This window comes from Carcharodon carcharias, chromosome 14 (genome assembly GCF_017639515.1).
Source record: "Carcharodon carcharias isolate sCarCar2 chromosome 14, sCarCar2.pri, whole genome shotgun sequence".
Lineage (NCBI taxonomy): Eukaryota > Metazoa > Chordata > Chondrichthyes > Lamniformes > Lamnidae > Carcharodon > Carcharodon carcharias.
The window spans coordinates 17598965-17611478 of NC_054480.1; the positions used below are offsets into that span (position 1 = coordinate 17598965).

The window sequence follows — 12514 nt, forward strand, 5'->3', positions numbered from 1 at the left end:
GCTTATTCACCCTGCGGCCCCTGCTCTCATCCAAACAAACAGAGAACCACAAATCTATTGGACAATTGCAGAGGCTCACATTCCTGCCCTCTGGGTCCCCTTATCTGCCTCAGTTGCAGTCACACCCTCTAGTCTCTGACCACTGACCAAATCAGAAGACCCTATCCTAAGTGGGTGTGACTGCCTCCTAGTACAAAGCATCCAGGTAACTATTCCCCTTCCTGATGTGTCAGAGTCTGCAGCTCAGCCTCAAGCTCAGTGACTGAGCCAAAGTTCCTCGAGCCCCAAACACTTACTGCAGACGTGTTATCCAGCAGCTCCCACGTGCTGCAGTCTTGGCACATCACCTGAACTGCCATCCTTAATTTGTTTTAAATAAATTACCTAGTTATATTATTCATTTATTTATGTAGCCTTTTTAATACATCTTATTAACTTTACCATCAATGTGTATACTATTTAAAACATTAGGAATAGAACATACCTTAGCCACTCACCAAACAGCCAGCTCCTTTCTCTACAGTGGAGCCAGAGCCAATTCCTACAGGGTGAGAAAGACAGAAAAGGGAAACGAACCTCTCCTCCCCCCCCCCCCCCCCCCCACCCAACTTCACCAAACTCCCCTTCTCACCAAACTCCAAGTCTGCACTCAGCTTCCAGCTCCTTGCCATTTGCCAAGTCTGCACCAAAGAGGCCTATATTTATAGCCAACTGAACTGGGGCTAGAACACCAGATTCAACCAGTTAGCTAATTAACTACTCAGTTCTCACAGCAGAGTGAGTTTATCCTGTCTAAGCTCCAAAAAAAACCCTTAGCCTGCTTACACAGTACTTTCCAGTTACTGCTAATTACAGACTAGATTAGATTTTAAGAGCAAAATTAAAGAATAAAATTAACACTTTAAACTTCCCCCCTCGCTAAACTCCAAGCCCGCCCTCAGTTTCCTCAGCTGTGCTCCATTTATCCAATCAGAATGAGTTGAACACAAATCCAACTAGAGCTCAGTTTCAGTTAAGGCATCTTTAACTAAAATATTTACAACTACTGTACAAGAAACATCTTGATAGAAAACTGTAATGACTTACTTGTGGCCAGTGGTCCTGTGTCCGAATGTTCCAAAGCCTCTCTTTTCTCTGTGATCTGCTCACCTATCAAGACAGAAGTGCGTAAAAACAGTAGGTAGGGTACCAACCCTTTTAAGCTAATGGCAACAATGATAGAATGAGTAATGCAAAGGGGAATCAAATCATTTTTAATTAAAAAAAAGGACTCGATGTGAAATCTCACGTGCACAAAAATATCTTGTAACATACTAATTGATATCAGTATTTGATGGGAGGGTACTCTTCGCTTAATCCTAAACGAGGGCGATGTACATTGTTGGTCAAACACTATTCCATAGATTGAACCAATGGTGGCCCAAACTTACAATTTCCCATAGTAATCCCCAATCTCCATAATAACAGGGAGGAAAGAGTAAAATTCATGAAATGCCCCAAAAAGAAAGCAGAAAGGGAAAAAAAAAGAGGCAAGTTACTTCTGTCCATTCATGAAGACCATTAACATTAGGACCAAGACCACCACTAGTAGAAGCTTATTTAGGTTAAAGGGTGATTTAATATAAGTGTTCCAAATTATAAGGTTTTTTTGATAAGTGTAGGTAGGAAGAAATTGTTCCCATGGGCAAGGTGGTAACCAGGGAACATAGATCCAAGAAAACTGGCAAAAGAACCAGAAGCAATATGGAAAAATCCCCCCCCCCCCCCCCAGTAAATTCTGATCTGGAATTCACTGCCTGAAAGGGTGAAAAAACAAATTCAATGGTAACTTTCAAAATGGAATTGGAGATATACTTGAAAAGGAAACATTTGCAGAGCTATGAAGGAGCAGCAGGGGAGGGGGACTAATTAAGTCGCTCAAGGAACTAATGCAGGTATACTGTCAAATAGCCTCCTTCTGTGTAGATTCTTTGAGAAGCATGGGACAAAACTGCATTCTTAAATTTTCAGTAAGGAGATTTTGTATCTTTGAAAACTAGAAGAGGTTTCCAACTTATTAGAACCAAAATCCAATAGGAAGAACTATTTTTCTGTAATTCATTCATGTACAGATTGTAATCTCTTTTAGTGACTAAGAAATGATGCACATAGCTTTAGTCCTTAAATGAAATTTTCTTCCACATAATTAGAGTTTAAAAGTTGAGAGTTTTTGTACTTGATATGGGCATTAACCTAAAATTAGCGACTTCATGAGTTTAGTAGGTGCAGACAGAGATAGTAAATGCATTGGTTATAAATTTTCCAAAATTCCCTAGATTCTGAAAAGGTCCCATTAGATTGTAAAATAGTGAAGGGGTGTTAATTCCCTATTCAAGAAAGGAGGGAGACAGAAATCAGGAAACTACAGGCCAGTTAGCCCAACATCTGTCAACTCTCTATTAAAGAATTTGAGATCTAGGTGAACTCCGCTTTCAAAACTTCCCTTTCCCTTCCTCCTCTTCTACTCTCATCAACCAGTAGCACATGAACTCTGAACAAAAGTTTCTTAAATGATCACCCAACAATCTGTGGAGTTCACAGAAACCTAATGAGACTATAAACAATTATTGCTTCTCCCCTTCTCAGTGTAACCAGAATGGGTCAATTTGATAAGTGTGGCAAATTAAATGGTTGCTATATATTACTTACACAGCCACAATTTTCTTCTGAGTTGTGCCCTTACACTTGAATCAGTCTTGCATTGACTAGCCCAGCTTTACAGAAATGCCTTGATACTGATCCAGCTCCCGAGAGAAGCTATAACTATGCAGTGAAACATTTCTTCCATATCTTTTGACATGGCACTTTGCTCAGCTTTGTAACACAATTTAGCTATTTTGGAAAGCCCAAGCACACATTCTAGCAGAAGCTACATTTCAAATCTGAGTCTCCCAGACAGGAGTGTGAGAGGAAGCAAACTTTCAATTTACATTAGCACATAGAAATGGAGGTTGGTGCGGTGATACTAGGTTGCAAGCTTGCGCTTTCATTTCAACCAGTTTTTCCAAACATAAAATATCAAAATGATCATCAGATAAATCAGGGTCCGTCTCAAAAGATTTTATTTCTACTCCAAATAGTGTGATTTGTTTGTGGGTGATCAAGAACCCATTTGTGAAAACACCTTTAGAAATACAGCTCCATGGTTAAAGACATTGTGCCTTTAGGGCCTTGCTAAAAAAGTTAGTCACAAGCCTTTTCATCATCTTCAATAGTGGAATCAGCATTTTTCATTGTATGTGTAGAACATACACATTTACTTCAGTTACAAGAGGGAGTCTTATGTAATTAAAAGTTGTAGTGAGTGTTGGATACAAAATTTAAAAACCATTTCACAATATATTGTGAAATGGAACTGTACTCCTGTTGAACTGTACAATATGTGGAAGAGAAACCCATTTCACAATATTGCCCTGCACACAGGCAAAGAAACCAGTCCTCAAATCCCAGCCTCTCCTAAAATATGTACTCAATCTTTCTCCAAAAATTGAGTTGTCATCCACATGGTCACAGCAATACACATGGAGGTGGTGTTGGATCTAAAAGATAGAGGGTGGCGGGGGGGGAAATATATCCTCCCATGCCACTCCAGCCAGGGAGCAATGCCACAATATTGCAGCACTGTGAAGCCAGACCAAACTGAAGTTCAAAAAGGTATAATTAGCAGAAATCTGCAACAATGTGAGCTGAAGTAGAGGTTAACTAACATTCTTAAGGGAATATTGGATCAGAGAAAAAATCCAAAAAGTCAAAAACAGAAGTCAACACTGGAAGAAACAGAAAGAAAGGGCAAAGAGGGAGAAAATTCTCTCAAATATATAACTAATAAATCCAATATGGAATTCAGGAGAATCTTCTTTACCTAGAGTGGTTAGAACATGGAACTTGCTAACGCAGAGTAGTTGAGATAAACAGCACAGATGCATTAACAGGAAACTAAATAAATACAAGAATGGAAAATTATCCTGAAAGGGACAGATGCAATAAAATGGGAAGAGGATTGTGGGGAGCATAAACACCGCATGGACCTTTCCATGGTGTAAATTCTATGTAATTTTAAGTACTAACTTATTATTAGGTCTTAAATCAGATTGATGCTTCAAGAATGACTTAGAAGGATGCCTGCTTTAGGACTGGAGTATTCTTTTGTCCTATCCTGGAACCAGAGATTGTTCTAATCCATAAAACTCCAACCTAAAGTCAAATCCTGTTATGCACCCTTTTCACTAGCCAACTGCTTCGAAGCTCCCTCATTTTCATAGAACCAAAATTTGCAACACAGAATGCAACTATTCAGCCCATCTTGTCATCCATGTTGTGCTAAAGCTATTCCAAACTCAACCTAGCACCCCATTATTTGCCATAGCCATGTATTTCTTTCAGTCTCAAATATTTATCTAGCTTCCCCGAAAAGACAGTGATCACTCAGTGGTATACTCTCTATGACAAAGCATTCCATGTTCCAAGAATCCTCCGGATGAATAAAATTCTATGTCCTCTCACTTCACTGCCAATTGTACATTGATGACCTCCCAGAACTTAACCCTTGATCAAGGAAAACAGTCTTCTTCCCATCCTATCAAAACCCTTCATAAATTTTAAAAACTTAATTTAATCTCACTCTTCCCCTTCTCTGCTCCAATGTAATAGGTCCTAGTATCTATATTCTCTCGTCACAATCAAGTTTTCATATTCCCAATATCAGCCTGATGAAACTACTCTTCATAGGCTTTATCACTGAATGCCCTTTCTTTAACGGAGTGTTTTAAATTTCATTTCTGCCTTATTCAGAGTGAATGATTCCACCTTTATACACCTTCATCAACATGTCCGATGTTCTCCATGGGTAACAATGGCTATAGCACCAACCAGTGGAGAAAAAGAAGAATGTCTGAGCTGTCATAAAAGAATGATACAGCATAGGCGGCCATTCGGCCCATCATGCCTGTGTCAATATGTAACCATAGATACTGAATAACTGCACACTGTGGGTAAAAGCTTGGAATCATTTGACAGTTGTGATGGTGAACTGTAGGTTAAGTAGTTGAGTTGGGATGGTCCAAATGGCTGTTTTGTCGATCTGGATTTTGTAAGAAAATAGAATCAGTGCTTACTATAGGAAGGATATGACCATCTATATTAAACTATTGAATCATCTGCCATTACCCACAAAACAAAAGTGATCACACTTCAGAAGTAATTCATTGGCTATAAAGCTCTGGGAGGCCTAAAGAGGAAGGCCCTAGAATCAAGATTTGAGCACAGAATCCAAGCTGATATTTTATTGCAGTAACCAACGGAGTGCTGAATTGTTGAAGATTCTATTTCTTGATGCAGAAATTAAACCAAAGCACTGGCGGCCTCTCAGATGGACAGTGTGAATCCCATGGCACTATTCAAAGAGGAGAACCTGGCTAATAACACTAACACACCAATGTCGCAAACAGATCATCTAGTCATTATGCTGTTTGTGGGATCTTACTGTATGCAAATTGGCTGCCACATTTCCCTACATTACAACAGTGACTACACTTTAAAAGTACTTCATTGTAAAGCATTTTTGGATGTCCCGAGATTGTGAAAGGTGCTATTCCAACACAAATCCTTTTGTTTCAAGACAGCCTTTTTAAATTAATGATCAGTTGCAAAAAATTGCATTTTCTAATGTAATCGTAAAATATAGCACAATTAGACATGCATTTGCAAGGTGAAGATTTTTGTGCAAAAAGTAGCTGAAAAGGACTTCATGCCACTATCCAAAGAGTGGGAGCTTTCCCAGTGTCATGGCTAGCATTCCTCCCTCAACAAACACCATTAAAACAGATTGATTGGTCATTACCTTATTGTTGTCTGTGAGACCTTGCTGTTGCCAAATTCGCTGCCATGTTTTCTTACACAATAACAGTGACATTTCAAAAGTATTTCATTATCAATGTTTTGGATGTGAGAATGTGAAAGACACTATATGAATGCAAATTCATTATGTTTGGCTTTTTAAACTGTTAGGATAAAAACTGTTGGATAAAAAAGTGAGCAACTGATATGTGTCTTTATAAAAAAAAGCAAATAAAAGCAAAATACTGCGGATGCTGGAGACCTGAAATAAAAACAAAGTGCTGGAAAAGCTCGGTTCCAAAGAACAGCCATATTAGACTCGAAATGTTAACTCTGGTTCTCTCTCCACAGATGCTGTCAGACCTGCTGAGTTTACCCTCACAGAAACAGAAATTAGCAGTTCTTTGGTGGGTTTCACCATTCAATTGTCAGAAAGAGTTTTCCATTGGACCAATCTGATTGCAAACTAACTTCACTATATGCACAATCATATCATTAAATCAATCTTACAAGGTAAGTGTCAGCCCACCTCCCTTTCTGGGTATCAAATACTTTGACTTTAAGAACAGTCCTTAAGACCAAAGTACCAATAAAACTCCAGATTTTAGGAAAAAGAGAATCCAAAAAACATCCTTTAAAAAATTCTACTAGTTTAAAATGGGAACATCAGAACAGGCAGGGGATGTTGAGCCATTTGAGCCTGCTACCATGCTTTCACTATATTTTAAGATGCTCTCTGTTACCAAGCATGAATAGTATTGAGCAAAGATCTCGTCCCACAAATAAAACTTGTGAAAATTTCTGCTTGCTACTGTATTCTTTTGCAAACAAACACTCTCACAGTAGAAGAAACTTTGAAGTGAGAGAAAAATAATTTTAAAAAGGTGTGCATTTATAAAGCACCCTTCATGATCACAGGTCATCTCAAAATGCTTTGCAGCCAATGAAGCACTTTTGAAGTGCAGTCACTGTTGTAATGTAGGAAATACAGCAGCCAATCTGCACACAGGAAGCTCCCACAAATAGCAGTGTGAACAGATGAACTGTTTTTGTTATGTTGATTGAGGGATATTGGAGAGGGCACTGGCGATAATTCCCTTACCCTTCTTTAAAATAGCACCATGAGATCTTTTAGTTCACCTGAGAAGGGCAGGTGGGACTTCAGTTTAACATGTCAGCTGAAAGGTTGTACCTCCAACAGTGCAGCACTCTCTCACTAATGCACTGGAGTGTCAGCCTTGATTTTTGTGCTGAAGTTCTGGAGTAGAAACCGAACCCACAATCTTCTGACTCAGAGGTGAGGGTGCTACCAATTGAACCACAGTTGACACCATAACTTGAATTACCTTTAACTAAGATTACCTTAAACTAAAATTTCCAGTAGGGTTTATGTATCGCATTCCAGAAATATTCTAATTTTCCCCTATTCCAGTCAATAGGATGTACCACTGCTGATTTTGCAAAGGTGAATGCAGCACTCTAGTTTAAGTTTCAAGCAGGGACTGTCACACCTAAATTTCAATGACATCCACACATTTTGGATATCAAATCACTGTTAGTAAAACTATACCGTAACATTAGTTTGAAAGATTTAGATGTGTGCAACCATACACCATGTTTGGTTAAATTAGATCAAAAGACTAATGTTATGTTTTGTGATTTTGATATTTATCCTCAAAAGTTTTCACTAAAAAATGGTCTCAAAAACAAAATAGCGTTGTAGTATGTAGAGTGACAGATTATGGTTCATTAGGTATTCAGGGATTATTGGATCAGAATTATTTTAGAGGCAACTCAAAAAATGTAGACATGGTGGCTAAACTAAAGTCTGCTTAAAAATAAAATGAATAAGGCTGTGTGTTGATGCTTAGTTTACACAGAATCCTGCAAACACATGCATAGTACCAATTAGATACCTGTATTTGGTAGGTGATCTTTATTTGTTCCCACTTTCTCTCCTGACGAACAACTTCCCTCAGATTGTGAGACTGCAAGACTGCTATCACCAACAGGTACTACAGATTCAGGCTCAGGGTTCTGGGGGGTGATGGCTGACGCAAAATTGCTTTGAGCAGTGCTATTCAATGTACTCGCAGGTGAGGAAACAGAGACAGTAGAAGCAGTGCTGCTAGTTGTACCAAGTGTGACGTTAACAGAAGTGCCTATGTCTGGTTGACTAGCTGGAGGAGGAATAATGGTCTGATTAGTTTCTGTAGGAGGAACTCCTCCTTCAGGACTACCAGGAAGTGCTGCTTTTTGCACCTGATCATCAACACCTGGGGAAGCCAATTCAGATGCTGCTGGGTCATCTTTTTTATCTGGGGAGGCCTTCTGACATGCCTTGGTCATAAGGAACTGACCAATCTTATCTACCTTCCCTCTTCCTTTGTTGGATGATATTGGACTTCGCCTACTACTAGAAGAGCTACCTGGGCTAGCAGATGTAGGCGACGTTGCAACTGCTGTTGCATGGGATGAAGCTGAAGAACTTTGGTCAACCATGCCATTATTCTGAAGAGGCTCAATGAGGCTGAAGTCCACAGCTGGTCTATGAGGAGATGCTGAGATGTTTGGAGGAGCTGGAGAGCTGGATGGTGGTTGAACTGGTGATGACCTCTGGACCACTGTTCTATTCATTGGTGAAGTAGTAGCATTAATAGAGCTATTAATTGATGGGGTGGGTGAAGCTGCTGGGCATGATGAACTTTGAGCAGTTTGTGGTATCTGGATTACAGTAACTGACTGAGGTGCCAATGTAGAAGTTGACGGCATTGTTACTTTAGGTACAGCAGTTGACTGTGGTAGCAAAGGTTCCTTAACAACCTGAAATACAGATGTATTTATAAACACAGGTGTGGAGATAAATGCTGGCTGCGAACCAGACTGTACCACTGGTTGTACCTCAGATACCATCACTTTACTATTTAGGGATGGCATTGTGACTACAGAAGAAACAACGGTAGGTTGGGATTGAGTCTGTGCAGCTGTTGTAACATTGGTTGTAGATTTAATGGGACTAGAACTTACAAACACTGTAATCTGATTAGAGACAGAAATGGATGCAGACACCATTGGTGTAGGCACCATTGCTGGGCCACTCTGAGTCACATTAGTATTTAGCTCACCAGCATCAGGTCGTAGTGTGGCCGTGCTACCTTCACAAACAATTTGTGATGGGATTGGTGCACTCTGGCTTTCCTTAATATTAAGAGCATCTGATGCTACTGCTTTTGCTTTATCTCCAGAAGATATAGATTGTTCCATCTGACTGGAACTAGTAGTGGTCTTAATGGTAACACCAGTGCTACAAGAAGTGTCCAGAAGCTGATTAAGTGAAATTGGAACTTCTCTTAAAGTTGGTAGGGTCATACTTTTTTCATCGTAACCCCCACCAGGTTTACTAGCTTCCAGTGGCTTATTCCCCTTACTTATTTGAACTTCAGGACCATTTTTCTTCTCCAACTTGCTTATGCTCTGAGGATTGCATTCAAAGGTCATCTGTTCTTTATTAATGCAGACTTGTTTCAACACACCATCATTTCCAGACAATGTTGGTCCTTCCTTGTTTTCTTCAGGATTGTTACCCAATATCCTGACAGAAATAGTTGGATTTTGTACACCTGAAACTGTATTGATTGGATCACTTAAAATTCCAGGAGCTGGATTTGATAAAATTTGTGCAGAGTTTGCTAGAATATTCTTCTGTACATCTATGGTTGGTAAAAGTGCTGCGTTCTGTTGAGGGATCAAGGATGATTTCAAGCTTTTTCCACCTTGTCTACCTGGATTTTGACCAGTTTTTCTACTGGAACCAGTGCTTGCTCTCCTGCTAATACTAGGGCTTGCCCGTTTTCCAGTTGCCTGCTTTCCTGAACTAACTATAACGGAATCCAGTTTATTTACTTGTGATGCGGCGGGAACAGATGGGTTGTTGGTGAGTGGAGGCATGCTTGTTGGGGCCTGCCCAATTGCTTTCAGAGTAGTTGGGTTTAGACCTTGTTGATCAAATCCTCTATTTAGAGGTGGCTGCCTAGGAGGCAAGAGGATGTTGATCTGAGGAGGAAAGAGCCCTGCAATTGAAGCATTCAGCCTTTCAGGAGATAAGCTTATCTCAGAAGGCTCTGTACTGGGTGGTCGATTGGTGGGTGTATGAGGAAAGTAGGGCCTGGGGCTTGCTCGGTTTGGCGTTTTTGGTCTTGAGGTTGGAGTGTTTGTCGTAGCATTAGGAAAATGAAGATTGTGAGCGCCTTGCACTGGAATAGTTCCCTGCTGCTGTGAACTTGCACCTTGTGGTGTTGGGATTTGAGAATGCCCTGGCTTAGCCCCAGTAATGAGTACTTGGTTTGGAGGAGGAACAGGTTGTTGCCCCTGGTTAACTTGCGTTCCAACAGAAAGTTCAGCTCCAATTCCATCTGTATGATGTGTAGTTGGATTCACTTCCTCAGGTACTGACGATGGGATGTTTTGCAGACTTTCCTGAAAAGACATTTTCCTTAGAGTGCTGGCAGCTTGATGTCCAACTAGTAAAGGTATCCTTGATTTATCTGGTGATGGTGGCACTCCACTCTGCCCAGGCAAGGTTACCATGACTGGTATATTACCAGTTGGGGCCATTGGCATCCTTGAAGCATCAGGAGTTAAGGCTGTCTTCGATGGATGTGTACTTGGCGTTACTGGAATTTTAATTGACTTTGATGAGTCCTGTTGCTGCTGCTGCTGCTTCATCATCAACATCATCATCATCTGTTGTTGCTGCTGGGGTTGTAGTTGCTGTTGCTGTGCATGTTGCATGGGTTGAATAGTCGTCTGTTGCAGAGATCTTTGATCAACTGCCTGCATATGAAATCCTGTATGGAACAGGCAACATGGATCAGAAACATACTTCCATATAATAATGATCAACTTACCAAAATGTTAAAATTTACAGACAAAAATTTCTTAATTATGTCAGAAAATGTTGATATCTTTTGAATCGTTGCTATCTGGTTATTACTGTGCAGTTAAGATTCTTCAAACCTAACTTTTGACTAATGGTTTCTGCAGGAACAGGCAGTAGTTCAGCGGAAGAGAAAGGAAAATTACTTTGCATAAAATGAAAATGGCACCTATCCCACCTGCAACTAAAAACTGCGGATAATGCTTGGGCTGAAAACATTATCCTGAAAATTAAGCAAAAGCCTAAACTTAGTTGCTACTGAACAGTTTTAGGGCATCACTTGAACAGCAATTCCAAAAATTATAACCCCTGACTATTCAAATACAAATCACGAATGCAGTATAAACAAAGGCAACCAGAAGGATGCCACTCAAAATAATGAAATGTTTTCCTCCAGATGCTTACAGACCTTTTTTTTGTGTATTTTCACTTTATTTCGAATGCGCCAAAATGATCATTTTCTCTTCAATCTTGATTTTACAGGTATTGTTTTCTTTTTTATAAAACCCAAGGCCTCTCTTACAAAAAGTATTTACCTGCAGGTCGATTTGCAAATTCAGATAATTTGTTGGCTGCTGGGTCAAGTCCTACCCCTTGCTCGCCTGTCATTTGCTGCTGTTCAGCATCATCCAGACCTGGCTGCATCTGGCGGGCATCTGAAACCCTAAAACAAATGACAAGGTTTTACTATACCATACAAACAATGACATTATTCCATACATCCCTGCAGAAAACTAAGCTGCAGAGAGTTCAACAGTACCATACAAGCCTGAGGGAAAAGTAATGTGAAATAGACATGCCGTGATCTGCAAAATTTATTGAAGAACTCAAATCACTTATGAAACCAATTCAGCAACTTACCAAAACGATTTACTACAGATCAGAAGGTACAGCTTATACAGGCCATCTCAGTCAGGTTTTTATTTTGAGGGCAGTGAGTGTGGGAAAGATTTGAAGAGAGAACAAAAATTAGAGTACAAGTAAATCCTACCAGCCAGAAAGATGTTGGTCAAGGCTTAAAAGAGAACAGGGAACCTGAGGTGGAGGGAAAAAGGGTGACAGAAAATAAATCACTGTCTCCAAAGAAATGGATTGGCCGAATTGTAGAAATGAACTAGTGATCTGAAACTTAAGGGAACAGATTTTTGAGAGACCTGGAACACTGAAAATACTTTGTTCAAAACGCTTCCAAATCATGTTTTAACTCTGCTTAGGAGGATACTAGTTTTTTTCCATCATATTGCTGATGAACCAAGGTTTACCTTGGATTGAAAGTGTGGACATTAATTATCAGGGAGGCGTTTATTTTTTTTTCAAATCCGTAAAATATAACATCTGTACATCATACTCACAGTAAGCACCAATACAGAAAAAAATGTAAATCACATGAGAAAGCTGATCATGATCTTGAAACACTTGTCCTGTAGTTTGTGTCAAAGTTAAGAAAACTAGCAGAGGCTGAGAGCCCATGAGCAAGGGCTGGCATGCAAAAATAAGCAGTTATTCCGCCTGCAAAAATGCCAAAAAATACAATTTTAGGGAGGGAGCAGGGAGAATGCTTATGAGCGTTATCCTGCTCAGGAAGGTTTCATACTTTATGAGATGCATTTTGAAGTCCAGCAGCATCAGCAAAATTCAGTCAGCAGCTAAGGAATTTGAACATACAATCTAAGTCAAAGCTACAAGGTAGTAGAGGGCATGTCA

General features: G+C 39.8%; 1 protein-coding gene across 5 annotated transcripts in view; it reads right to left on the minus strand.

Moving 5' to 3' along the window:
* Nucleotides 1–12514, minus strand: part of ncoa6 (nuclear receptor coactivator 6) — a 62332-nt gene that overhangs the window by 19683 nt on the left and 30135 nt on the right. For 4 of the 5 annotated variants that reach the window (XM_041204131.1, XM_041204130.1, XM_041204132.1 and 1 more), the window contains exons 9-11: nucleotides 11347–11474; nucleotides 7791–10721; nucleotides 1087–1149 (exon numbers count right to left, since the gene is read on the minus strand). In XM_041204131.1, coding sequence (XP_041060065.1) covers nucleotides 1087–1149; nucleotides 7791–10721; nucleotides 11347–11474 — 3122 coding nt within the window. The remainder of the gene's footprint in view (nucleotides 1–1086; nucleotides 1150–7790; nucleotides 10722–11346; nucleotides 11475–12514) is intronic. The other variant, XM_041204134.1, reaches the window with a different exon arrangement.